The following is a 26,905-nucleotide window of genomic DNA, read 5'->3' as shown; positions in this document are numbered from 1 at the left end:
GTCGGTTGAGCTTCCTACTTCGGCTCAGGTCACAATCTCACCGTCTGTGAGTTCGAGCCCCGCGTCGGGCTCTGTGCTGACAGCTCAGAGCCTGGAGCCTGCTTCGGATTCTGTGTCTCCCTCTCTCTCTAACCCTCCCCTGCTCATGCTCTGTCTCTGTCTCAAAAATAAAATAAAACATTAAAAAAAATTTTTTTTAATAAAAAAAAAATAAGTTTAAATAAGGTAACACCTACCATTTTGTTCTAATTTTCCATGATTCTCTTTTACCAATCCAAATTGACCTGTTATTGTGGCATAATATTTCTCAATTTCATTCAGTTGCTTCTGATGATCTTCTTTAGCCAGAAGATGTAACTGGATTTTTTGTTCCTATTTTGAAGTTATTTTAAATGTTATAAACCTATAATACACCCACACATAAAAATGTACTGTTTTTAGTAACTATTGTTATGAAATAAACATGAAACATGAAACAGCCATGAAAAAGTGCTGAGAACACAACAAGGAGGAAATGTTAGGAGATATTTCTAAACCTGTGTAAAATTAAAGCACATTTTTTTTTCTTGTAACAAAATGGTCACTTAAATTTATGCTGCCCCTATTTACGATTTCTTTTTTAAAAAGCAACTGGTTTCACTTATAGAAAAGATAATCAGTCCAAGCCAGCACTAAGCAAAATCACGAGAATATTAATACTCTTTATAATTAAGGAAAAGAATTTGTTTTTCTAAATTTGGGGGCATAATTATGAGTGCATTATCAAAACTCAAGTATTTTTAATTTTAATGAGTATAGCACCTTCTCACTGCATTAAAAAATTGAATGATGAGGAGAGTCTGGGTGGTTCAGTTGGTTGAGTGTCTGACTCTTGGATTTGGTTCAGGTCATGATCTCACAGTTCGTGAGTTTGAGTCCCACGTAGGGCTCGTGCTGATGGTATGTGACCTGCTTGGGATTCTCTATCTGCCTCTCTCTCTCTCTCTCTCTCAAAACTAAACTTAAAAAATTGAATGATGAGGATAATATCTATCAGAGGCAGGGAGGCAATACAGTATAGTAGAAAGTCTACTTAGCTGAGAGACACAATTGGCAAAAATTGGACCCAAGGTATAATATGGGCCTTTACTACTTTCAGCTAAAGATTGTTTTGTCGCTAAAGATTGTTTTGTCACACTTAGAAATATGACTTTAAGTTTTAAAAAGAGGGATTGCCTGGCTGGCTGGCTGAGTCAGTAGAGCATATGCCTCTTAATCTCAGAGTTGTGAGTTCAAGCCCCACATTGGGTGTGGAGTCTACTAAAAAAAAAAAAAAAAAAAGGCATTAATAAATTTTAAAAAGAAATATAAGGTTAATAGAATGAATAACATTTTTTAAAGGTTTTGATCTTGACTTGGTACTAGTAGACTCACTGATTGGTTTCACAATTTTCCTTCATTTATGTCACATGCTTCAGCACCTATGATGATAAGCAGTGATAAAAACCAGTGTATGTCTTAGGACGACACTCAGTAATTGTTTTATGAGTGAATTGTTGTTGTCCTCTGGGGCTCCAACAGTGAAAATTCGTTAGATATACCTGGCCAGTAGCTGTTTCCCCTATCCAATATTATCACAATTTCAAGTATTTACTTCAAATATTTCTTCCTCATTATAATCTAGGAGGATTAAAATTTGCAGGTTCTCTTCTCCCCTAGTGAAGTGAAGGGCATATTGCTCAAAATAAACCAACTGATTTCTACCTTTTTGGAATCTGAAACTCGAGCAAAAAGGACTATAAAACTAAAGTTTGGCAGTGATCCTATCCAGCTGATAAGACTTCTGTCCTGGGTTCCTACATCCTGCTTCACAAACTCTGGAATTTCCCTGATCCCTGCTCTTTCTCAAACCCATTCTTCACTCTCTGATTGATTATGAATGCCTCCACTAAATTCTCTTTCGCGTAAAATAAAGAGCCATTTCCTACTGCTTTAAAATCAAAGTACAGGCAGTATAGTAGTCAAAAGCTAGTTGGCCTGTGTTTAAATCCTGCCTCTGTAATTTAGTTGCTGTGTGACCTTGGGAAATCTACCCTATCTTTAAAATAAAGATTCTAAAAGTATCTCCCAGAGAGGGTTGCTGTGAGGATAAAATGAAATAATACAAATAAAACACAAAGACCAACGCCTGTCACTGAATAAGTACAATATGTTTTGTTATTACTCCTTAACCAATAAAAGTGCCTTCAATAGTTTTATTTGGAATAATATTAGCCCTCATATTAATAGAGAATACATACATAAGTTGTACCTAACTATATTATCTTGGCAAATTTGATAATAATCTTAACTTTTTCAAAGATACTTTTTAATGATTTAAAAAAAATTTTTTTTTAAATGTTTATTTATTTTTGAGAGAGACAGAGACAGAATGCAAGTAGGTTAGGGGCAGAGAGAGAGGGAGACACAGAATCTGAAGCAGGCTCCAGGCTCTGAGCTGTCAGCACTGAGTCCAATGCGGGGCTCAAACTCATGAGTTGTGACATCATGACCTGACCCGAAGTCAGACGCTCAACCGACTGAGCCACCCAGGCACCCCACTTTTTAATGATTTTAAGCAAAGTGATAATATCATTGGTAATGATCACAACGGATCAATTGAAAGTTTCTTATGCACTTCTATGGGCTCTTCAAATTCACTATGGAGTCATCTGAATTAATCACATAGCATTTATTAACGCAAAAAGCTGACAAGTATACTTACCCCAGAGATCTTATGTCTATCTGGGTAGTTACTATGATTAATAACTAAATAATGAACAATAATAAACCAAATTCCATTCCTCTAAAATATCACTTAATTGGGGCCCCTGGGTGGTTCAGTCAGTTAAGCATCTGACTTCGGCTCAGGTCATGATCTCATGGTTTGTGAGTTCGAGGCCTGCATTGGGCTCTGTGCTGACAGCTCAGAGCCTGGAGCCTGCTAAAGATTCTGTGTATCCCTCTCTCTCTGCCCCTCCCCCACTTGGAATCTGTTTCTTCTCTCTCTCTCAAAAAAAAAAAATAATAAACATTAAAAAAATTTTTTTTAAAGACACCACTTAAATCTCTAATGTAGAGAATTATATTTGCTTTCAGAAGATGGGTAGAAACCTAATACAATTTCACTAAAATTAGTCTAAAAGCATTATTTTAATTCAAGGAATTTTTCTTTAAGTTTTTACTTTAATTCCAGTTAGTTAACATACAGTGTAACATTAGTTTCAGGTGTACAATACAGTCACTCAACAATTCCATACATCACCTGATGCTCATCACAAGTGCATGCCTTAATCCATATCACTATTTCACCCATCCGCCCTACCCACCTCCCATCTTGTAACCATCAATTTGTTCTCTATAGTTAAGAGCCAGTTTTTTGGTTTGTCTTTTTCCTATGTTCATTTTATTTCTTAAATTCCACATATGAGTGAAATCATATAGTATTTGTCTTTTTCTGGCTTATTTTGCTTAGCATTATATTCCCTAGCTCCATTCATGTTGTTGGAAATGGTAAGATTTCATTCTTTCCTACGACTGAATAATATTCCACTGTGTGTATACACACAGACACATAAATATATACACACACACATTTTTTTCTTTATCCATTCACCTATTGGTGGACATTTGGGTTACTTCCATAATTTGGCTATTATAAATAATGCTGCTATAAATATACAGGTGCATATTTCCCTTTGACTTTGGGGGATAAATAGCCAGTAGTGCAATTGCTGGGTCATACAGTAGTTCTCTTTTTAACTTTTGAGGAACCTCTGTACTCTTTTCCACAGTGGCTGCACCAGTTTGCATTCCCACCAACAGTGCATGAGTGTTCCCTTTTCACCACATCCTCACCAACACTTGTTTCCTTTGTTTTTGATTTTAGCCATTCTGACAGGTGTGAGTTGATATCACTGTAACTAGCATTTCTCTGATGATGAGTGATGCTGAGCATCTTTTCATGTGTCTGTTGGCCTTCTAAATATCCTCTTTGGAGAAATGTCTGTTCATGTCTTCTGCCCATTTTTTAATTGGATTATTTGGTTTTTGAGTATTGAGATTTAGAAATTCTTTATGAATTTTGGATACTCACCCTTTATCAGATGTATCATTTGCAAATATCTTCTCCCATTCTGTAGGATGCCTTTTAGTTTTGTTGATTGTTTCCTTTGTTGTGCAGAAGTACTTTTATTTTGATGTAGTCCCAATAGTTTATTTTTGCTTTTATTTCTCTTGCCTCAGGAGACAGATCTAAAAAAAATGTTGCTACAGCTGGTATCAGAGAAATTACTGCCTGTGGTCTCCTCTAGGATTCTTATGGTTTCAAGTCTCACATTCAAGTCTTTAATCCATTTTGAATTTATTTTTGTGTATGGTGTAAGAAAGTGTTTCATTTCTTTCTTTTACATGTTGTACAGATTTCGGAACACCATTTGCTGAAGAAACTGTCCTTTTCCCATTTTCCCTGCTTTTATGCCAGTAACATACTGTTTTGAGTACTACTGCTTTGTAATAAAACTTAAAGTCTGGAATTGTGATGCCTCCGGCTTTTTCTTTTTCAAAATTGCTTTGGCTATTCAGGGTTTTCTGTGGTTCCATACACGTTTATAATTATTTGTTCTAGTTCTGTGAAAAATGCTGTTGGTATTTTGATAGGGTTACATTAAATCTGTAGACTTCTTTGGATAGTATAGACATTTTAATAAAATTTGTTCTGGGGTATCTGGGTGGCTCAGTTGGTTAAGTAAGTATCTGACTTTGGCTCAGGTCATGATTTCATTGTTCATGGGTTCGAGCCCTGCATTGGACTCTGCACTGACAGCTCAGAGCCTGGAGCCTGCTCTCTATTCTGTGTCTCTCACCCTCCCTCCCTCAAAAATAAGTAAACGTTACGTATTTCTTCTTCTAATCCGTGACCACGGAAATGTTTTTCCATTTCTTTGTGTCATCTTCAATTCCATTCATCAGTGTTTTATAGTTTTCAGAGTATAAGTCTTTCATCTCTTTGGTTGGGTTTGCTCCTAGCGATCTTACTATTATTTGTGCAATTGTAAATGGGGTTGTTTTCTTAATTTCTTTCTGCTGCTTCATTACTGGTATATAGAAATGCAACACACATTGATTTTCTATTTTGTGACTTTACTGAATTCATTTATCAGTTCTAGCAGATTTTTGGTGGAGTCTTTCAAGTTTCTACATATGGTACCCTGTCATATGCAAATAGTGACGGTTTTACTCCTTCCTTACCAATCTGGATGCCTTTTCTTTTTGTTGTCTGACTGCTGTGGCTAGGACATCCCACACTATGTTGAAGCAAAGTAGTGAGAGTGGACATCCTTGTCTTGTTCTTGACCTTAGGGGGAAAGCTCTCAGTTTTTCCCCATTGAGGATGATGTTAGCTGTGGGTTTTTCATATATGGTCTTTACTATGTTTAGATATCTCTTTAAGCCTAACTGTTGAAGTTTTTTTTTTTTTTATCATGAATGGATATTATACTTTGTCAAATGCTTTTTCTGCATCTATTGAAATGGTCATTATCCTTTCTCTTACTGATGTATCATGTTGATTGATTTGCAAATATTAAACCACCCTTGCAATGCAGGAATAAATCCCACTTGATCATGGTGAATGATTTTTTTTAATGTATTGTTGAATTCAGTTTGCTAATATTTCATTGATTTTTGCATCTGTGTTCATGAGGGATATTGACCTGTAGTCATCTTTTTTTGTGGTGTCTTTATCTGGTGTTGGTATCAGAATAAGGCTGGCTTCATAGAATGAATCTGAAAGTATTCCTTCCTTTTCTATTTTCTGAAATAGTTTGAAAATAGGTATTAACTTTTCTCTAAATATTTGGTAGAATTCACCTGTGAAGCCATCTAGTGCTGGACTTTTGTTTGTTCAGAGTTTAATTACTTATTCAATTCATTTGCTGGTTATTAATCTATTCAAATTTTCTATTTCTGATTTAAATGTTTTGGTAGTTTATATGTTTCTATGAATTTGTCCATTTCTTCTAGGGTGGCACATAGTTTTTCATAATATCTAATTGTATTTCTGCGGTGTTGGTTGTCACTTCTCATCTCATTTGTGGTTTTATGAGTCCTTTCTCTTTTTTTCTTGATAGGTCTAGCTAGAGGTCTATCAATTTTATTGATTCTTTTCACAGAACCAGTTTCTGATTTCATTGATCTGTTTTATTGGTTTTTGTTTGTTTTTAGTTTCTAGATCATTTATTTCTGTTCTAAAATTTATTATTTCCTTCATTCTGCTGGTTTCAGGTTTTGTTTGTTCTTTTTCTAGCTTCTTTAGGTATGAAGTTAGGTTGTTTGAGATTTTTGTTTCTTGAGGTAGTCCTGTATTGCTATAAACTTCCCTCTTGGAACTGCTTTTGCTGCATCCAAAAGGTTTCTGACCATTGTATTTTCATTTTCATTTGTTTCCATGTACTTTTTAATTTCTTATTGACCCATTAATTGTTTAGTATCATGGTATTTAACCTCCATGTATTTGTGGTCTTTCCAGATTTTTTTCTTGTGGTTGACTTTTAGTTTCATAGCATTGTTGACCAGGAATTTTTCAATTTTTCAGTTTAGATCTATTTTTATATAGCCTTTATGACTACTGTCCACTACATAATATAGGTTTCCTCAATCTTTCAGTTAAAAAGTCATAATAGGCTGTCAATGCCTGCAAAGATTAACAATCCTGATAACTAAAACTAGAGCAAAGATTAAAGTGATTTCATAGGTTTTCTCTACATAAAATAATTTGTGATATACTCTAATCCAACATCCTTTGCTTGAAGCCAAAGTCAATTCAAGTAAAATGCAGTTTCATTTGTTTGCATGACGTAATTTCCAAATATATTAGCCTATTCAGTTGCTGTGATAAATACTATAAAGACTTTCAAATTACATGAGCACCTACAGCTCATTAGCCCACACAGGCCCATATGGGACTGTTCATATGAACCTAGTTGGCTGCTCTGATTTAGTTTTGATAATCAGATGAAGAAACCAGTTGTCAAGTTTGTCACTGATTGCATGCCAGCAAATAGCTTAAATTCTTTGGGAAGCAACAACAAAAACAGATTGGTGACACTTGCATGAGAAACCCAAGAATAGAATTACTCTGTTTAAAGACTAATATAAATAACTTTATAGTCTTATTATTAAAACTTTAGGGGCGCCTGGGTGGCTCAGTCGGTTAAGCATCCAACTTCGGCTGAGGTCATGATCTTGAGGTTTGTGAGTTCAAGCCCCGTGTCGGGCTCTGTGCTGACAGCTCAGAACCTGAAGCCTGTTTCAGATTCTGTGTCTCCCTCTCTCTCTGACCCTCCCCTGTTCATGCTCTGTCTCTCTCTGTCTCAAAAATAAATAAGCATTAAAAAAAAAATTAAAAAAAAAAACTTTAATATTACACATGATATAATAAATAAAGATAATTTTATTGAGATGATTAAGAAATAGTTAAGAACATACTGTTTTTGTTTTTTGGGTTTTTTTTTAACTCTGTGAATTGATTCAAGCTATTTTCTTCTTTAACACAATTTTACTACTAAATGCAAGGACTGTGTCCCTAAGAAAATGTTAGGATTCATTGCTTTCCAAATACAAACTTAAATTTTAACAAACTTAATCTATGAATATCAAGATTAGAGGAAAAAAAGACAGCTCCTGCATAATTAAGAGCATGTGTGCGTGTGTGGTCTAAAAGATTACTTTGAAGCCTCAAGACATTTAAAATAGGAATAATTAAAAAATAGTATTTATACAACTGTCTTTACTAATTACTTTTTACAACTATATTTACTAATTAAAAGCATAATTGCTCATTTTCCCCCTTTCTTATTTCCTTATGAAGACCAACTTGAAAACCTTTATAAAAACAATTTCCCTTAAAATAATTAACTTTAAGTTAATTTTAGGGAAAAAGATAAAAACACAAAAATAAACTTCATACATTCTTCAAAACTATTTTGCAACTTACCTTTCAATTTCTTCAATATGAACCCAAAATAAATCAATTTGGGGTTATAAAACTCATTTTTTAAACATTTTAAAAGATATTTTTACCTTTTTTAGTCACAAAGAGAAGGTATATACTACTTTAAAAAACTAACTTAGGGGTGCCTGGGTGGCTCAGTCAGTTGAGCGTCTGACTTCAGCTCAGGTCACGATATCACAGTTTGTGAGTTCAAGCCCCGCATCGGGCTCTGTGCTGACAGCTCAGAGCTTGGAGCCTGCTTCGGATTCTGTGTCTCCTCTCTCTGTCCCTCCCCTGCTCATGCTATCTCTCTCTCTCTCTCAAAAATAAATAAACATGAAAAAAAAAACTAACTTAAAGTTACAATAATACTTTGTGTGTACAGATATACATAATATTTATAATTTTTCCAGATAAGTCTTCATTCTAAAAACATTCTACTATGAAAGAAAAAAATGTAGTAATTTTAAATCATATGAAACCTTCAGTATGTAAACTATAATTTAATAAAGAAAAAGAAATCTTTCTTATAAGTCTTTTCTTTAAAGGAAAGCAATACACAAAAAAATAAAACATAAATAAGAGCCAGCTAGGTAAGTTCTTACTTCATTTACTAAGTCCTATTAGCTACTCGTTATACAACATAGTCACCTAACGATAAGAACACAACCGGAAAGATTTTCACCAATGATCAAATTACAATAACAGTTAATTTGATGTTCTACAGTTTACTTTTATTATTTTTTGTTGCATTCTTTCTATTCGTAATGATCAATGTGATCACTTGCTCCACAGAAGGCTAGGGTACTTGTAGAGATAGGTAAATCTTTCAATTCATAATTGTGTTAATTTATCTAGAGACATATCACCACCTCTACCACCTATACACAAATCAACTTATTGAATTCCTAAAAGAAATTACCACAGAGTTAAGTTACATAAAAGAAAAATGATTTGAATAAAATAAGATTAAGTTAATTACCGAATACAGTACTTTGAATACAGGTCATCTGAATCATATAAAAATAATGTAAAAAGAATAATGTAAGAATGCTTATAAAAAAAGATTATTTTAAACTCTTTAATCAATTATCTAAAATACATTTAATACTCTGCCAGAATGGACATAAAATATTAAATGTATGTATCAATATATAAAATTACTTTAATGCAAAATTATTTAATGCTTTGAACTGTTAGAAAATAACATTATAACTATAACTCAAATATCATTTTAAAAGGTTCTTAAGAGGTTGTCATTCATATTCACAAAATACTCAGAAATTACTAAAAACTTGTTTCCATTTTTTCTAAGACTATAAGTATCTGATGAAATTTTCAAGTGGAATAAAATAAATACATTTTATGTTGCCTTTGATCTTTAACTTGTAGCCTTATCTCCCAGGTCAGAGTGCACATTATTCAATTTCACTATATTTTGTGTAAAACCACTGTAGCGTTGAAGATGACTTTCAGTACAAATGTCATGGTACTTAAAGCTAAACTGGAATCTAGTTTTTCAGCTTCTTAATTAAAATCATAGTTTAAAATAGTCTGACAATATTATCTTTATTCTTTCCAGTTGAACAGCGACAGAATTTTCACATCTTTTATTCAATCAAGCTTAGCAATCTTTCTATGCTTTTTTTTTATTTTCTAACACACCAAAAACATTTTCAAGAAGCAAAACAGTTACTTTATTTTTCTGTATTTAATAAGGAGTGATATCTCATTTCTTACTTCTCATATATATAATATATAAACCTTACTCAAAAATTACTTTACTTGCCTTACAGTCTGCTCCAAAGATGACAACTGAAATAGCATAAGCCTACCCAAAAGCCCTCAGAAGATTTCAGTGGATATGGGAGAATTTTGCTTAATCAAAAATACAGGAAAAAAGTCCTTCTGAATCAAAGAGGGATAGAGAGAGTATCAACTAAATATTCCATAAAATACTATGCTGTAAAAATACAAATATGAATTTTTAATATATAGAAGAGAAATATGTGAAAAACACTTGTTGAAGAGTAAAGAATGAGTACCATAGCCCAAGTGTTGTATTCAAATGTTACTTCATATTATTTTTTCAGGCAATTGTTAATAATTATGTTTGTATAAATATCTAGAAAAAATAATAAAATAAGAGGTTTTGTTATTCTTATTTCCTTGTTGTTTGATATTGAAATAAGACCTCTATCAGTAATCTGGGACTGGGTTAAATTTATTTTATAATATATAAACAATTTATGTAATCTGGAAATAAATTTGTGAAATACATTAATTTAAGCTATATTTGAAATTGTAATTCAGTTCTTTAAATGGGATATTAATATCCAATTGCAAATACTTTTTTTTTTACTATAAATGCCACATTTATATTGACAAAAATACAACACATATGATGTGCTAATCTGGAGAGTGGGTATATATTCTATAATTTCCTTACCATTTCACTTACTTTCTTCTGTAAAGAATATTTAGAAACCTTGAAAAAACAAAGAGAAAATTCATTATAAATCTTTATCTATTTTAAATTCTGCCTGAAATTAAAATTGTATGCCATTGGGTGCCTAGGTGGCTCAGTCAGTTAAGTGTCTGACTCTTGATTTTGGCTTAGGTCATGATCTCACAGTTGGTGAGATCAAGCCCCATGACAGGCTCTACACTGACAGTGCAGAGCCTGCTTGGAATTCTCTCTCTCCCTCTGTCCCTCCCCCACTCATACATCACTCTCTCTCTCTCAAAATAAATAAGTAAACTTTAAAAAAATAAAATAAATAAAACCGTATGCTATAAAATGTGGTGTTCATTTCCCATGCAGTATTTTTTTCTTAGGACATTTTTTTCAAGATGATATTTACCATAGCTTTCTTCCTTAAAACAAAACCAATACATTCATTAATTATTCAACACATATTTATGGAGCACTTACTATATACAAGCCACTTTCCTAGCACTCTGGGATATAGCACTGAACAAGACAAAGTCCCTACCCTTTAGAATTTGTCTAGTGGGGGTAATGGTGAGATAGTCAATAAAATATAAGTAAAAAGTACAGAAGTTAGAGAGTGACAACTCTGAAGAAAAATAAAGCAAGCAGGATAGCAACAGCATTTCTAGGAGAGTTTCCTTTTTAGTATCAGATCTTTGTTGAAAATCTGATAAAATGGAAAAGCATAGGGAAAAAGCTGTTTTAAAAAAAATCATCTCAGAAACCAGAAATAACAATCATTAATACTTTGGTACTTCAGTTATTTTGCTATGCATTTACACCTTAAAAGAGGGTGAGTGGGGAGTGGAATAACAATATATGAACTATTTTGTAGCCCATTTTTTCCTAATATATAACAAACACCTTTCTATGATGAGTTAATCTACAACACAACTTTTTAATGGTTACATAGTATTCCACTTTACCAAATCACTCTCATTTTTGTAGGTTTACCCAGTTTACAGTTTTATGACACTACTATAAGATAAACATGCTTGTACTAAGAACTGTAGTTACGTATTTTAGCACAATAAATTCCAATAGGCAGAATTCCTAATATTTGTTCCTTTTTATAGACTTTTAACAATTCTTACATAGTCCTCTAGAATGTCTGACCAAGCTAAATTCCAACCAGCTGTGTATGAGTACTCATTTTCTTAAACTGTTTATATTTGTTAAATTTTAAGCAAAAATAAATTACTTCACATTTCCTATGAAATCAATTTTTTAGCATGCTGCCTTGAATAAGCTGATAATTTTATTTCTTTTTTTTTTTTGGAAGAGGTTATGTGTGATTTATTTCTTCAACAAATATTGAATGCATACTATAAGTAAATAATTAATGTACACACAGGGGGTATAATATTGAACCCCCCCAAAAAATCTCATCCAGCTTAAATTCTGGATATTGTAGAAAATAAGCAATATAAATAAGTTAAAATATAAGGTCTATTAAATATTGATAAGCAGTAAAGAAAAATAATAAATCAAGGAAAGAGATTACATGAGATACGCAAGAAAATTCTTTCTAGGTTGACATCTTTGGGTCCAGATTGGACAGGAATGAGGAAGAGTATTTCGGCAAGTGCAAAGGCCCTAAGGTGGGGAAAACATCTGGTGTGTTCAAACCACAAGAAAGTGTGGCTGGAAGTGAATAAGCAAAGAGAAGAACAGCAATAGAGGAGTTCAGAGAAAAGTAGGAGTGGGGAGAGGGCCAATTCATTGTAGGTCTTGTAATGCAGGATATAGACTTAGGTTTTTATATTAAATGAGACAGGAAGACATTGAAAAGTTCTAAGCACAAGTATAACATAGCTGACTTACTTTTTTAAAGGATCAGTCTGAGTGTTAACACTAACACGGAACAAAAGTGGAAGCAGGAAAACCAGTTAATAAGCCACTGTGATAATCCAGATGAAAGAAGATAATGAAAGAGGACTAGGGTTTTAATAATGGATGTAGTAAGACGTTGCCAGAACTGAATATAATCTGAGGGAAATGTTGACAAATCTGCAACAGGAAAAAAAAGGAGTCATAAGGGGCGCCTGGCTGGCTCAGTCGGTTGAGCATCCAACTTCGGCTCAGGTTATGATCTCACAGCTCGTGAGTTCAAGCCCTGAGTCGGCTTCTGTGCTGACAGCTTGGAGCCTGTAGCCCACTTCGGATTCTGTGTCTCCCTCTCTCTCTGCCCCTAACCCACTCATATTCTGTCTCTGTCTCTCTCAAAAATAAAAAGTAAAAAAAAAAAAAAAAAAAATTAAAAAAAAAAGGAGACATAATTACTAAGGAAATAAAAGAAAAAGAAGTTAGTTTTTAGGAGTGGAATATTTTCTATCATTTATTTATTTATTTTTAAATGTTTATTTTTGATAGAGAGAGAATGCGAGCAGGGGAGGGGCAGAGGGAGAGGAGACACAAAATCCAAAGCAGGCTCCAGGCTCTGAGCTGTCAGCACAGAACCTGATATGGGGCTTGAACTCACAGACAGGGAGATCATGACCTGAGCCGAAGCTGGATGCTTAACTGACTGAGCCACCCAGGCACCCTGGTAGGGGAATATTTTCTAAAACAAAAAAATCATGTTTATGATTTTGAACATACAATGTTTCATGTCAATCTAGGCTGGAGATACATATTTGAAAGTCTTGAACATACGTCCCATTTGAAAGACATGAGATGGGATGAGATCAGAGTATTTTTTAAGGCATTCCAACAAAAGAAAAGTAAAAGGATAGAAGTCATCTGGAAAGATAAGAGAGAAACACTTTCACTCTAACCCTGAATTTCATATCTGCTAATGTGATAATTTTATATGGCAACTTAACTGAAACAAAAGACTATTTCTGAGTGTATCTGTGAGGGTGTTTCTGGATGAGATCAGCATTTGAAGCAATGGAATCATTAGACTATCGCACTTCTCTGCTTCCATAATTGGGTGACTCAATTCCTCATAATAAATTTCTCCCAATATATATATGCTATTGGCTCTGTTTCACTGAAGAACCCTAACACAGCTACCATCTGCTAAAGATAAAAGCCATACATCTAGAGCAAATTTACAAAATTCTTTCTGGTCACTATTCTTCAAACATTAATTCTTTCTGAATCATGATTCATAGCTCTATTTTATCAACATCTCTAGAGCACTTTCCACCTTAAAAAGCTACCACATAGTTGTGTTCCAATAAAACATAAGTAGAATTTGAAAGCAATATAATTAGGCTGACATGAAATCTTTTTATGCAGGCTACATATATATATATGATTTTTTTCATGTTAAAATTACACTGAATTGGGGGCGCCTGGGTGGCTCAGCCAGTTAAGCATCCAACCTCAGCCCAGGTCATGATCTCACGGTTTGCGAGTTCGAGCCCCGCATCAGGCTCTGTCTGTGCTGACAGCTCAGAGCCTGGAGCCTGCTTCAGATTCTGTGTCTCCCTCTCTCTGCCCTTCCCCCGCTTGTGCTCTGTCTCTCTCTCTCTCAAGAATAAATAAACATTAAAAATAGTTTTTTTTTAAATTACACTGAACTGGATTATAGTATCAGATACAGACACCTTTCTAATACAGGAACTATACTGACACTAATTATTAACTACAGAAGCCAATTTCAAAGACAGAGTAGAAATGTTTTGCTATTATAGTTATCCCTTACTTTATAGAAAATATCATGAAAAACTGACTGTAAAGTACCTTTCTTTACAGCACACCTTATTTTCCCATTAATTTTCCATTAATTGGCTTTATGTTACTTGGGAATAAAGTCCCTCAAAACTATGTTAAAAAGTATTTAACCTTTTTCCTTTTCCTGAACAATTCAGTCCTAAGTCAATGGGGGTAGAGTAGGGCAAGGTAGGTATCCATGGGAAAGGGGTGAACAGGTCGTAGTAGCACCATTCCAGAACACGGTATCAGGCCTGAATGGGGAAGACAATCCCAACTGAGGGAAATCTATTGTGAGGAATCAGAAGCTGAGTAGGGTACTATTTGTAGATGACATGATACTATACACAGAAAGCCCTAAAGGCACCTGGCTGGCTCAGTCCAAAGACCATGTGACTCTTGATCTCGGGGTCACAAGTTCGAGCCCCATGTTGGGTGCAGAGATTACTGAAGAAAAAAAAAGAAATAAAAGAAAACCCAAAACACTCCACCAAAAAACTACTAGAACTGATAAGTGAATTCAAGATGACACAAATAAACAGAAAGACATTCCACGATTATGAATTGGAAAAACAAATATTGTTAAAATGCCTATACTACCCAAAGCAACCTACACATTTAATGCCACCCTATCAAAATAACATCATCATTTTTCACAGAGGTAGAACAATTCTAAAATTTATATTGAACCACAAAAGACCCTGATAGCCAAAGCAATTTTGAAAAAGAAGAGCAAAGCTGGGAGTATCACAATTCTGGACTTCAAGTTATATTACACAGCTGTAGTAATCAAAGCAGTATGGTACTGGCATAAAAACAGACACATACATCAGAAAAACAAAACAGAAAACCCAGAAATAAACCCACAATTACATGGTCAATTAATCTTCAACAAAGCAGGAAAGAATACCCAATGGAAAAAGGACAGTCTCCTCAACAAACAGTGTTGAGAAAACTGGACCACTTTCTTACACCAATATACAAAAATAAACTCAAAATGGATTAAAGACTTAAATGTGAGACAAAGCCATAAAAATCCTAGAAGAGACCACAGGCAGTAATGTCTCTGACATCAGCTATAGCAACATTTTTCTAGATATGTCTCCTGAGACAAGTGAAACAAAAGCAAAAACAAACTGTTAGAACTACATCAAAATAAAAAGATTCTGCACAGCAAAGGAAACAATCAACAAAACTAAAAGGCAACCTACAGAATGGGAGAAGATATTTGCAAATGACACATCTGATAAAGGGTGAGTATCCAAAACATAAAAAGAACTTATAAAACACCCAAAAACCAAATAATCCAATTTAAAAATGGGCAGAAGACATGAACAGACATTTCTCCAAGGAGGATATTTAGATGGCCAACAGACACGTGAAAAGATGCTCACCATCACTCATCATAAGGAAAATGCAAATCAAAATTACAATGAGATATCAACTCACACCTGTCAGAATGGCTAAAATCAAAAACACAAGACACCAAGTGCTGGTGAGGATGTGACGAAAAAGGAACACTCATGCGCTATTGTTGGGAATGCAAACTGGTGCGGTCACTGTGGAAAATAGTATGGAGGTTCCTCAAAAGTTAAAAACAGAACTACTATGTGATCCAGCAATCACACTACTAGGTATTTACCCAAAAAATACAAAAACACTAATTCAAAGGGATACATATAATAGCCAAAATATGAAAGGAACCCAAGTGTTGTATATATGTGTAAGTGGGATATAATTCAACCATAAAAAAAAAATGAAATCTTGCCGTTTGCAATGGCATGGATGGAGCTAGAGTATAATGCTAAGCAAAATGAGTCAGTCAGAGGAAGACAAATACTATATGATTTCAATCATGTGGAATTTAATAAACAAAGCAAATAAGCAAAGGCAAAAGAGAGAGAGACAGAGAGAGAAAGAAACCAAGAAACAGACTCTTAACTACAGAGAACTGATGGTTATCAGAGAGGAAATGTGAGGCTGGGGGGGGGGCAGGGAGAGATGGGCAAAAAAGGGGATAGGGATTAAGAAGTGCACTTGTTGTAAAGAGCACTGAGTGAAGTACAGAATTGTTGAATAACAATATTATACCCCTGAAACTAATATAACACTTTATGTTAACTAAGCTGGAATGAAAATAAAATAAAATTTAAAAAGAAGCTGAGGAGGGTGAGGAGGGCAACACTGAAAAAGGGCAACCCAGCTCAAGGGGTCAGAGTCCAAGTAGGGAAAAGAAGGCATTCATTTAGGAAGGAAGTCACGGCAAAATGGTAAACTGATTTACACAGGGTAGTTTATTGAACAAGTAAATACGTTAAGGATAAAGAATGTCATATTTCTCACTGGAAGAGGAAAGAAATGTACACATACAGGGAGAAAATAAATGAAAATTAACCTTGTGGTTTTGTATTAAAATTAGAGATAATGTGAATTCATGGTTTTTTATATACCTAGGTTGTTAGAGAAATAAACATTATAAGTTATAAATAAACACAAATATAAATGATATCTGTGTGTATGTAAATACATACATAGATCTCTGTCCACCAAGAAAATCTGAAAGCAGTGACATATCAATAGTAACAAGTGTAATAGTGCCCAGCTCTTTGCTTCTACATATTATTTTCCACTAAAAGGAACCATAGCAACATAGAAAATGGAAAAATGGCTCATTCCAGTGTGAGGTCAGATAAATTATAAAATGATCCTGGCATATTTGTTTTTATCTAAAAGCAGGAAAATGCTGAAAGAATGAAGGCATATCCAAAAGACTCAGTAATCAGCTTTATAGACTCCCAGTAGCCAAATCAAGGGTAATTTGAGCAACGAAATAAATGACAGTCATAGATTTTAATCCACTAAATAAAATAAAAACTATGAGTCTATACTGATATAAATAAATGAATATATTAAAAGTTTGGTGAGAAAGAGAATATTTACATAATTTCAAAGTACCTCCCTATGAAATACTGATTACAAAGAGGAAAAGAGTACCTTTCCAGTGAAGAAATTTGTCAGATACTACCTTAAACAAATAAACAAAGTTAACATCATCAATAGGGAAATTAAAATTATGAACTGATAGGATTCAATTATAAGAACAATACATTTCTTTGTATATTACCACCAAAGATATATAACTGATCTAATCATGAGAAAACATCATTATAAACACAAATGGAGGGACACTCTACAAAACAACTGGTCTTTAATCTTCAAGAGTATCAAAGTCATAAAAATCACACAAAGACTGAGGAACTAGTCTAGATAGAAGAGATTAAAGAGGTATGACAAATAAATGCAACACAAGATTCTACTAGATCTTTTTGCTATAAAACACATTATTAGGACAACTAGTAAAACCTTACTGGGGCCTGAGAGATTATAGTTATGTGTTAATGTTAACTTGCTGATTTTGATGATGTTGTTAGGGTTTTTTAGAAGAATGTCCTTGATTGTAGGACAGATAAACTACAGGTTTGGGGGCAAAAGGGTATTAGATTGGCAAAATACTCTTAAATAATTTAAAAAAAAGTTCTTTGTATTGTATTTTCAACACCTCTGTAAGTTTATGACTCTCCAAACTACAAAAGTACCCAAATGTCTAAGAAATCCTTATGGATAAATGTACACACTACTATAATTTAATTCCCTTTTGTCACTGTGGTTAGGTAAGGCCTAATAAAATTGTGTTTCCAATAGTACAAATAATACATTATGTGTTAAATATACCCTCAGTTCTGTAGGAATAATTACTATCCTAATTTACAAAATTCAGTAAGTTTAAAATTTAGTGAAATAACATGACATCATAGAGCTATAGACCTGAAAACGTGACAGGTCGTTACTCCCAACCCAACTTTTACCACCTTCTACCTATGTTCTCTTATTCATGTCTCTTTTGGGTGGATGAATGAATACCTCTCCCAAAATTCCTTATTCCTGACATCCAGAGCAAATAATGTAGATATGCTACTGGTTCATGAAGTGAACTTATTTGAGAAATTCTGATATATTTCAATTTCTTCATTTTACCTGAAGGAAAATTGAGGCTCAGAAAGACAAAGTGTCTTACCACAGGATCATGTAATAAGTCATTAATAGGAAAAAATAATTTACTTAAAATCTATAGATAGAAAATTCCACAAAATCAGGAAAATATATGTATAAAATGAAGTTCAATAGACACAGAAATCATTTTTATTTTTAAAAATTTTTTTTAACGTTTTTATTCATTTTTGAGACAGAGAGAGACAGAGCATGAATGGGGGAGGGTCAGAGAGGGAGACACAGAATCTGAAACAGGCTCCGGGCTCTGAGCTGTCAGCACAGGGGCCCGATGCGGGGCTCAAACTCACGGACCGCGAGATCGTGACCTGAGCCGAAGTCGGCGCTCAACCGACTGAGCCACCCAGGCGCCCCCAGAAATCATTTTTAAAAGAACTAAAAAAATTGTAGAGATGGAAAATGCAATTAATGAAATGAAAAAAAAAAAATGCAACAGAGAGCTTCAAGGGCACATTGAATCAAATAGAAGAAAGAACCACTGAACTTGAAGACATCATTTGAAATTATTCAATCAGAGAAGAAAACCAATTGAAAGAGGGTGAAGAAAGCCAACAAAATTTACAAAACAGCATCAAAGGAATCAATATAAGCATTACTGGAGTCCCAGAAGGAGAAAAGAGAAAGGGGCAGAAAGCTTATATAAAGAAATAATGGCTGGGGCATCTGGGTGGCTGTTGGTTGAGCTTCCGACTTCGGCTCAGGTCATGATCTCATGATCTGTGAGCTCGAGTCCCGCATCAGGCTCTGTGCTGACAGCTCAGAGCCTGGAGCCTGCTTCAGATTCTGTGTCTCCCTCTCTCTGACCCTCCCCCATTCATGCTCTGTCTCTGTCTCAAAAATAAATAAGAACATTAAAAAAAAAAATGGCTGAAAACTTCCCAAATCTTGGGAGGGAAATGGATCCCGATTCATGAGATTCAGAGGACTATATACAATGAACCCAAAGAAGAATACAATAAGACACATTATAATCACGTTGTCTAGGTCAAAGAGAGAATTCTGACAGTAGCAAGAGAAAAGCAACTTGCCACATTTAAGGGAACTCCAATAAGATTATCTATAGACTTCTCGGCAGAAACCTGACAGGCCAGGAGAGAGTGGGAGGATATATTCTAAGTACCAAAAGAAAAATCTGCCAACCAAGAATATTATACCTAGCAAGAAAACTATACCTAGTTTTTAAACTATCCTTTAAACTATCATTAAAGATAAAGTCTTTCCAAAAGAGACTAAGGAATCAGTTACCACTTGACCTGCCTTATAAAAAAAAATATTTAAGGAAGTTCTTCAAATTGAAACAAAAACATGCCAAGCAGCAATGCAAAAGCATATGGAAGAATAATTCTCATTTGTAAAGGTAAACATATAGACAAATACAGAATAATTGAAGACTGATATGTTAGTACATAAATTATATGTACTTATAAAACCCTTATATAAAAGTTACAAAAATTAAAATTTGTTCATGAATACACAATATAAAAAGAAGCAAACCCTGGCCTATAAGAACACAAAGTTCAGGGGTAGTCAAAGTGTAGTGTTTTCGTATGCAATTAAAGTTGTTACCAACTTAAAGCAACTATAACTACAAAATATTTTATGTAAGTCTTCATATAAGCATAAGAATAAAAACCTACAATATATAGACAAAAGATAAAGAGAAAAAAATCAAAATCACTACAGAAACATCACATAACAAAGGAAGACGAGAAGAAGAGATACACAAAACAACTACAAAACAGACAGAAAACAATTTATAAGATGACATCAGTAATTCTACACCTAGCAATAATTACTTTAAATGTCAATGGATTAAACTTTCCAACCAAAAGACATAGAGTGATTGAATGGTTTCAAAAAATGAACATGATCAAGTGATATATGGCAGTCCCCACTTATCTGTGATTTCACTTCCCATGGTTTCAATTACCCACAGTCAAATGCAGTTGGGAGCAGACGATTCCCTTCTGATGTGTCATTAGAAGGTTAATAGGAGCCCAACACTATGTCACTGATTCCCACATCATTCACCTCACTTCATCTCATCCCATAGGCATTTTATCATCTCACATCATCACAAGAAAAGTGAGTTTAGTACAATAAGACATTTTGAGAGAGGAAAAAAAAAGGGAAAGAAAGAAATCATATTCACATAACATTTATATTATTATAATTATTTTATATTATTAGTTATTTTTGGTAATCTCTTACTGTGCCTAATTTACTTGATTATAGGTATTTATGTGTAGAAAAAGAACATAGTATATTTAGGGTTCAGTACTCTCCATGGTTTCAGGACTCCACTGGGGGTCTAGAAACATACCCTCCATAGATAAAGGGAGACTACTATACTACTTACAAGAGACTCACTTTAGATTTAAGGACACAAATAAGCTGACAGTACAGAGATGAAAGAAATACCAGACAGAAACCAAAAATAAAGCAGGGGTGGGCTATATTTATATCATACAAAATAGACTTTAAGTCAAAAACTGTCTCTGGAGACAAAAAAAGGTCATTATATAATGCTAAATGGTCAGTCAATTCAACAAGAAGCTTTAACGATTATATATGCACTCAGCATCAGAGCACCTAAATACATAAAGCAAATAGCAACAGACCTGAAGGGAGAAATTGACAGAAATACAATAATAGTAGGAGACTTTACTACCTCACTTACAATAATGTACAGAACATCCAGACAGAAAATCTATCATGCAACAGTTGACTTAAACCTCACTATGGGTCAAATGGACCTAACAGATATACACAGAACTTTTCACCCTACAGCAGAATATACATTCTTCTCAAGTACACATGAAACATTCTCAGGATAGATCATGTTGGGTCACAAAATAAGTCTTAACAAATTTAAGAAGATCAAAATCATACCAAATATCTTTTCTACCCACAGTGGAATGAAACAAGAATCAACAACAGTAAGCAAACAGGAAATTCACAACTATGTGGAAACTAAACACTCTTGAACAATCATGTCAAAAAAAAAAAGAATTTAAAAGTATCTTAAGATATGCAAAAACAATAACACAACATACCAAAACTTATGGGATGCAGCAAAAGCAGTACTAATGGGTGTTTTTATAATATAAATGCCTACCTTGAAAAAAGAAATATTTCAAATAAACAATCTAATTTTACATCTCAAAGAACTAGAAAAAGCAAGAACCCCAAAACCAGCAAAAGAAAATAATACATATTAGAACAGAAATAAATAATAAATAGAAAAACAATCAGAAAAAAATCACCAAACTAAGAGTTATTCTTTTGGAAGGATAAATTAAACAAAAAGAGAGGAGATCCAAATCAATAAAATCAGAAATGGAAGGAGACATCACAATGGATGACTCATAAATAAAAAGAAACAACCACACATCAACAAACTGGATAACCTAGAAGAAATGGATAAATTCTTAGAAACACACAGTCTAACAAAACTGAAGAAAGAGGAAACAGAAAGCGTAAATATAGTGGTAACTAAGAAGGAAATTGAATCAGTAATTAAAAATCTACCAAGATGGGGCGCCTGGGTGGCGCAGTCAGTTAAGCGTCCGACTTCAGCCAGGTCACGATCTCGCAGTCCGTGAGTTCGAGCCCCGCGTCAGGCTCTAGGCTGATGGCTCGGAGCCTGGAGCCTGTTTCCGATTCTGTGTCTCCCTCTCTCTCTGACCCTCCCCCGTTCATGCTCTGTCTCTCTCTGTCCCAAAAATTAAAAAAAAAAAAAAAAAAAAAAAAAAATCTACCAAGAAAGAAAATCCCCAAACCAGATAGCTTCATGGATGAATTCTACCAAACATCTGAAGAATTAATACACCAACCCTTAAGTTCTTCCAAAATACAGAAAAGGAGGGAATACTTCCTAACTCATTTTATGAGGTCCACATCACTCTTATAACAAAGTCAAAGACAACACGAGAAAAGAAAAGTATAGGCCAATATACTGATGAACACAGATGCAAAAATCTTCAATAAAATTCTAGCAAACCAAATAACAGCATGTTAAAGTTTCATACACCATGACCAAGTGGGATTTATCCCTGAGCTGCCAGATGGTCCAGCATATGCAAATCATTCAATGTGATATATCACATTAACAACAACAACAAAAAAAACCCACATGTTCATCTCAATATGATATAGAAAATGCATTTGACAAAATTTAACACCCATCCATGATAAAAACTCTCAATAAAATAGGTACACAAGGTAACACCTAAACACAATAAAGGCTTACAAAAAGTCCACAGTAAACATCATAATCAATTCAGTATAAGGCATGGATGCTCACTCTTACTACTTCTATTCAAAACAGTGCTGAAGTCCTAGCTAGAGCAATTAGACAAGAAAAAGAAATAAAAGGCATCCAAATCAGAAAGAAGTGAAATTATCCATTTGAAGATGGCATGATCAGATATGTAGAAAACCCTAAAGACTCAACAAAAACACTCTTAGAATAAATGAATACAGTAAAGTTGTAGGACACAAAATCAACATACAAAAATCAGCCATATTTCTAACACAAACAACAAACTATCCAAAAAGGAAATTAAGAAAACTATCTCATTCACAGTAATTAAAAACTTTTTCAGGAATAAATTTAACCAAAGAAGTAAAATGTTTGTACACTGAATATTATAAAACATTGATGAAAGAAATTTAAAAAGACAGGTAAGAAGAAAAACATCCTATGTTCATGGATAGAAGAATTAATATTTAAAATGTCCCTATTACCCAAAATGATCTACCAATTCAATGGAATCCCCATCAAAATCACAATGTTGATCTCTACAGACATAGAATAATCCTAAAATTCATACAAACCACGAAAGGCCCTAAAACCAGAAAATCATAGCTGAAGCAATCCTGAGCAAGATGAACAAAGCTAGAGGCATCATGCTTCCTGATTTCAAAATCCATTTCAAAGTTATAGTAATCCAAACAGTATGATACTGCTACAAAAACACACATACTGGTTAATGGATCAGAATAGAGAGAATAGAAATCCATGCAACTACAGCTAACTGATCTTCAACAAGGGTACCAAGAATATAATGGGGAAAAGATATTCCTCAAAAAATGGTACTAGAAAAACTGGATATCCACATGCAGAAAAATGAAATCAGACCCTTATCTTGCATCATATACAAAATTTCATACTATATACAAAAATCAACTCAAAATGGATTAAAGACTTAAACATAAGACCTGAAACCATAAAACTACCAGAAGAAAAACCACAGGAGAAGAACTTCTTGGCATTAGTCTAGACAGTGATTTTTTTTTAAATTTTTTTTTTTTTAACATTTATTTATTTGTGAGACTGAGAGAGACAGAGCATGAGCAGGGGAGGGTCAGAGAGAGAGGGAGACACAGAATCCAAAACAGGCTCCAGGCTCTGAGCTGTCAGCCCAGAGCCTGATGTGGGGCTCGAACTCACGGACCGCGAGATCATGACCTGAGCCAAAGTCGGACGCCCAACCGACTGAGCCACCCAGGTGCCCCGGCAGTGATTTTTTGAATATGACACCAAAAGCACAAACAACAAAAGCAAAAACAGACTACTGGAATTACATGAAACTAAAAAGCTTCTGCAATCAAAGGAAATAATCAACAGACTGAAAACTCAACCTACAGAATGGGAGAAACATTTGCAAACCATGTATCTGACTGGGGTTAACATCCAAAATGTATCAGGAGCTTGTACACTCCCCAGCAACAAAACAAAACCAATTTAAAAGACAGGCTAAGGACATGAAAGATTTTTCTAGAAGACTAATGGCCAACACATATATGAAAAGGTACTCAACATCACTACTCATCAGGGAAATACAAGGTCAAACCCAATGAGGTATCACCTTACACCTATTAGAATGGCATGATCAGAAAGACAAGAGATAACAAGGTTTGTGAGAATGTGAAGAAAAGGGAAACTTTGTCCTACTTTAATCAACTAAAGAAAGAAAGTGTATCATATGTTTAAACAAATCCACACTATGGTGTGAATTACCTGATTAAGGTAGTGACCATCAGGATCCTTCCATCATAAAAACATATTTTACTCTTTGTAATTAATGTTATCTATAAGGTGATACTTTTTTTTCCCAATATATGAAGTTTATTGTCAAATTGGTTTCCATACAACACCCAGTGCTCATCCCAAAAGGTTCCCTCCTCAATACCCATCGCCCACCCTCCCCTCCCTCCCACCCCCCATCAACCCTCAGTTTTTTCTCAGTTTTTAAGAGTCTCTTGTGCTTTGGCTCTCTTCCACTCTAACCTCTTTTTTTTTTTTTCCTTCCCCTCCCCCATGGGTTTCCGTTAAGTTTCTCAGGATCCACATAAGAGTGAAACAATATGGTATCTGTCTTTCTCTGTATGGCTTATTTCACTTAGCATCACACTCTCCAGTTCCATCCACATTGCTACAAAGGGCCATATTTCATTCTTTCTCATTGCCATGTAGTACTCCATTGTGTATATAAACCACAATTTCTTTATCCATTCATCAGTTGATGGACATTTAGGCTCTTTCCATAATTTGTCTATTGTTGAGAGTGCTGCTATAAACATTGGGGTACAAGTGCCCTATAGGGTGATACTTCAAAACCAGGTATTTTCTCCCCCAACAATCTTCGTTTTTCCTTGTCTCTCATTTTATTGCTTATCTTTCCCCCCTAGAATGGAAACCATAAAAGCAAAATTTTTGTCCCTTTTTATTCATTGTTATATCTCCAGGGCTTAGAACACTGCTTGGCATACTGTACACCTTCAATAAATATATTTAATGAATCATCATTAGTTGATAATTGATGAGTTGATTACCATCAGTTGATATCATCTATATTCTGTATGAGGCTGTGAACAACCTAAAGGCAAATGTGATGTTTTTGTCATCTCAGTATTGGCAGAAAATAAGCACAGTACTGAGAAAGTAATGATGACTTGCTTAATGCTATTTTAACTTTTAAGGACCACAGATAATCAGTTTTAATATATAGGCCTGACTTGGTTTTTTCATCTACAGAGTGTTAAAAATAACACACGTCTATTTAATTATATTATAGTAAGAAATAATGAAGTTATTTTAATGTTTCTTTTTCATTTTTTACATTTTTATTTGAGAGAGAGCGAGCAAACACAACTGGGGATGGGGGGGAGAGAGAGAAAGAGAGAGAGAGAGAAAGAGAGAGAGAGAGAAAGAGAGAGAGAGAGAAAGAGAGAGAGAGAGAGAGAGAGAGAGAGAGAGAGAGAGAGAGATATTAAGCAGGCTCCACACTTTGCATGGAGCCTGACATGGGCTCAATCCCACAGCCCCGGCCGGGATCATGACCTGAGCAGAAATCAAGAGTTAGACACTCAACCCATGAGCCACCCAGGTGCCCCTAATATTTCTTTTTAAAATAAAAGATGAGGAAAAATCCTAATTTGAAATTCAAGGCTTTCAGGAAAAAATTACCGTTGTATACGAACTTTTACCAGCTTTGTTTTGCTAATTTACATGTTTAGTGGACATTTTACTAATACAAAGCTAAAATACCAAACTATTTTTTAAAGCAATGCTCAGTTACTTTACCTGTAATGCTTTTAATGTTTCTTTTAATCCTTCTATTTCTTTCTCTTTTATTTCTGTAGCAAGTTGATATTTTCCCTTTAAGTAAAAAAAAAAAACCTATATTTCAGTATTTTCCAGTGTAAATGAAATATTATTAATGGGGAAAATACAAAAGCTCAAGAACCAAAACCTCTACTTTAAAACTAACACCTCACAGGCTTTAAACCTGGATCTGCACCAAAATTTACATTTCTAATGACTTCAAAATATCACGAAATTACCATAAGGCCTTTACAAGATGACAAATATCATGAAATGAAAAATCATAACAAATCATTTTATCAGTAGAGCATTCCTGAGAATTTATGGACACTATATAATTATTTAATTCATATAGCTAGAATAAATATATCCTAATTAATAAGATACATACAAGTATATTTGTCTTATAAAGATATAGGAGAATTTTTTAAAAGGTGTTTATAAATAGTATGTTCATTGATATAATAAAAACATATATTAACTATTAAGTAGGGAAAATATTTAATGCCAGGTGAGTTTCTAGGATTGCTCAGGGTGGTATCTTCTTTTCCAGTTGCATCTGGTCTGCATCCAGATGAAAATCATTTTAATTTTTTTTAAATAGGTAATTACATTGATAAAGCACTAAAAATATGGTTAACAGAAACACTGCAATAGAGCATAAAGAGCATTAATTCGGAGGCTGAAGAGATATGGGTTCTAGTCTCAACTTTGCCACTTTAAAATGGGAGCTTCAGCAAGTTCTTTAATCTTGCTAGGTTTCAGTATTATCAACTGTAAACTAACAGGTAACATGAGTTCCTTGGGTCTTTCTGTTTCTAAGATTTCAAAGAATTAACATTCTCCATTTGTCTATTATTAATGTTTTTCATTATGGTGCACAACTAATAATGAATGCATTTAACTATGGTTTAAATTATTAAAAAATTAATAAGTACCTTTTCTTCTTCCAAGGCACACATCTTCATTTTCAACTGATAAACAATTTTAAAAATTAAAATACAGGTAAGTAAACAGTTAACAGTGATTTACACTGGTCAGTGAGACTACAAAAATA

General features: G+C 34.0%; 1 protein-coding gene across 1 annotated transcript in view; it reads right to left on the bottom strand.

Annotated features, from left to right (window-relative positions):
- CCDC73 (coiled-coil domain containing 73) overlaps positions 1 to 26,905 on the bottom strand; it is a 126,553-nt gene that overhangs the window by 57,598 nt on the left and 42,050 nt on the right. Inside the window, exons 4-7 of the mRNA XM_019456078.2 lie at positions 26,787 to 26,822; positions 25,828 to 25,902; positions 10,461 to 10,499; positions 237 to 372 (exon numbers count right to left, since the gene is read on the bottom strand). Coding sequence (XP_019311623.2) covers positions 237 to 372; positions 10,461 to 10,499; positions 25,828 to 25,902; positions 26,787 to 26,822 — 286 coding nt within the window. The remainder of the gene's footprint in view (positions 1 to 236; positions 373 to 10,460; positions 10,500 to 25,827; positions 25,903 to 26,786; positions 26,823 to 26,905) is intronic.

This window comes from Panthera pardus, unplaced genomic scaffold (assembly GCF_024362965.1).
Source record: "Panthera pardus isolate Hobbes unplaced genomic scaffold, ASM2436296v1 HiC_scaffold_12, whole genome shotgun sequence".
NCBI classification, from domain to species: Eukaryota; Metazoa; Chordata; class Mammalia; order Carnivora; family Felidae; genus Panthera; species Panthera pardus.
This window is presented reverse-complemented; position numbering and strand designations above follow the sequence as displayed.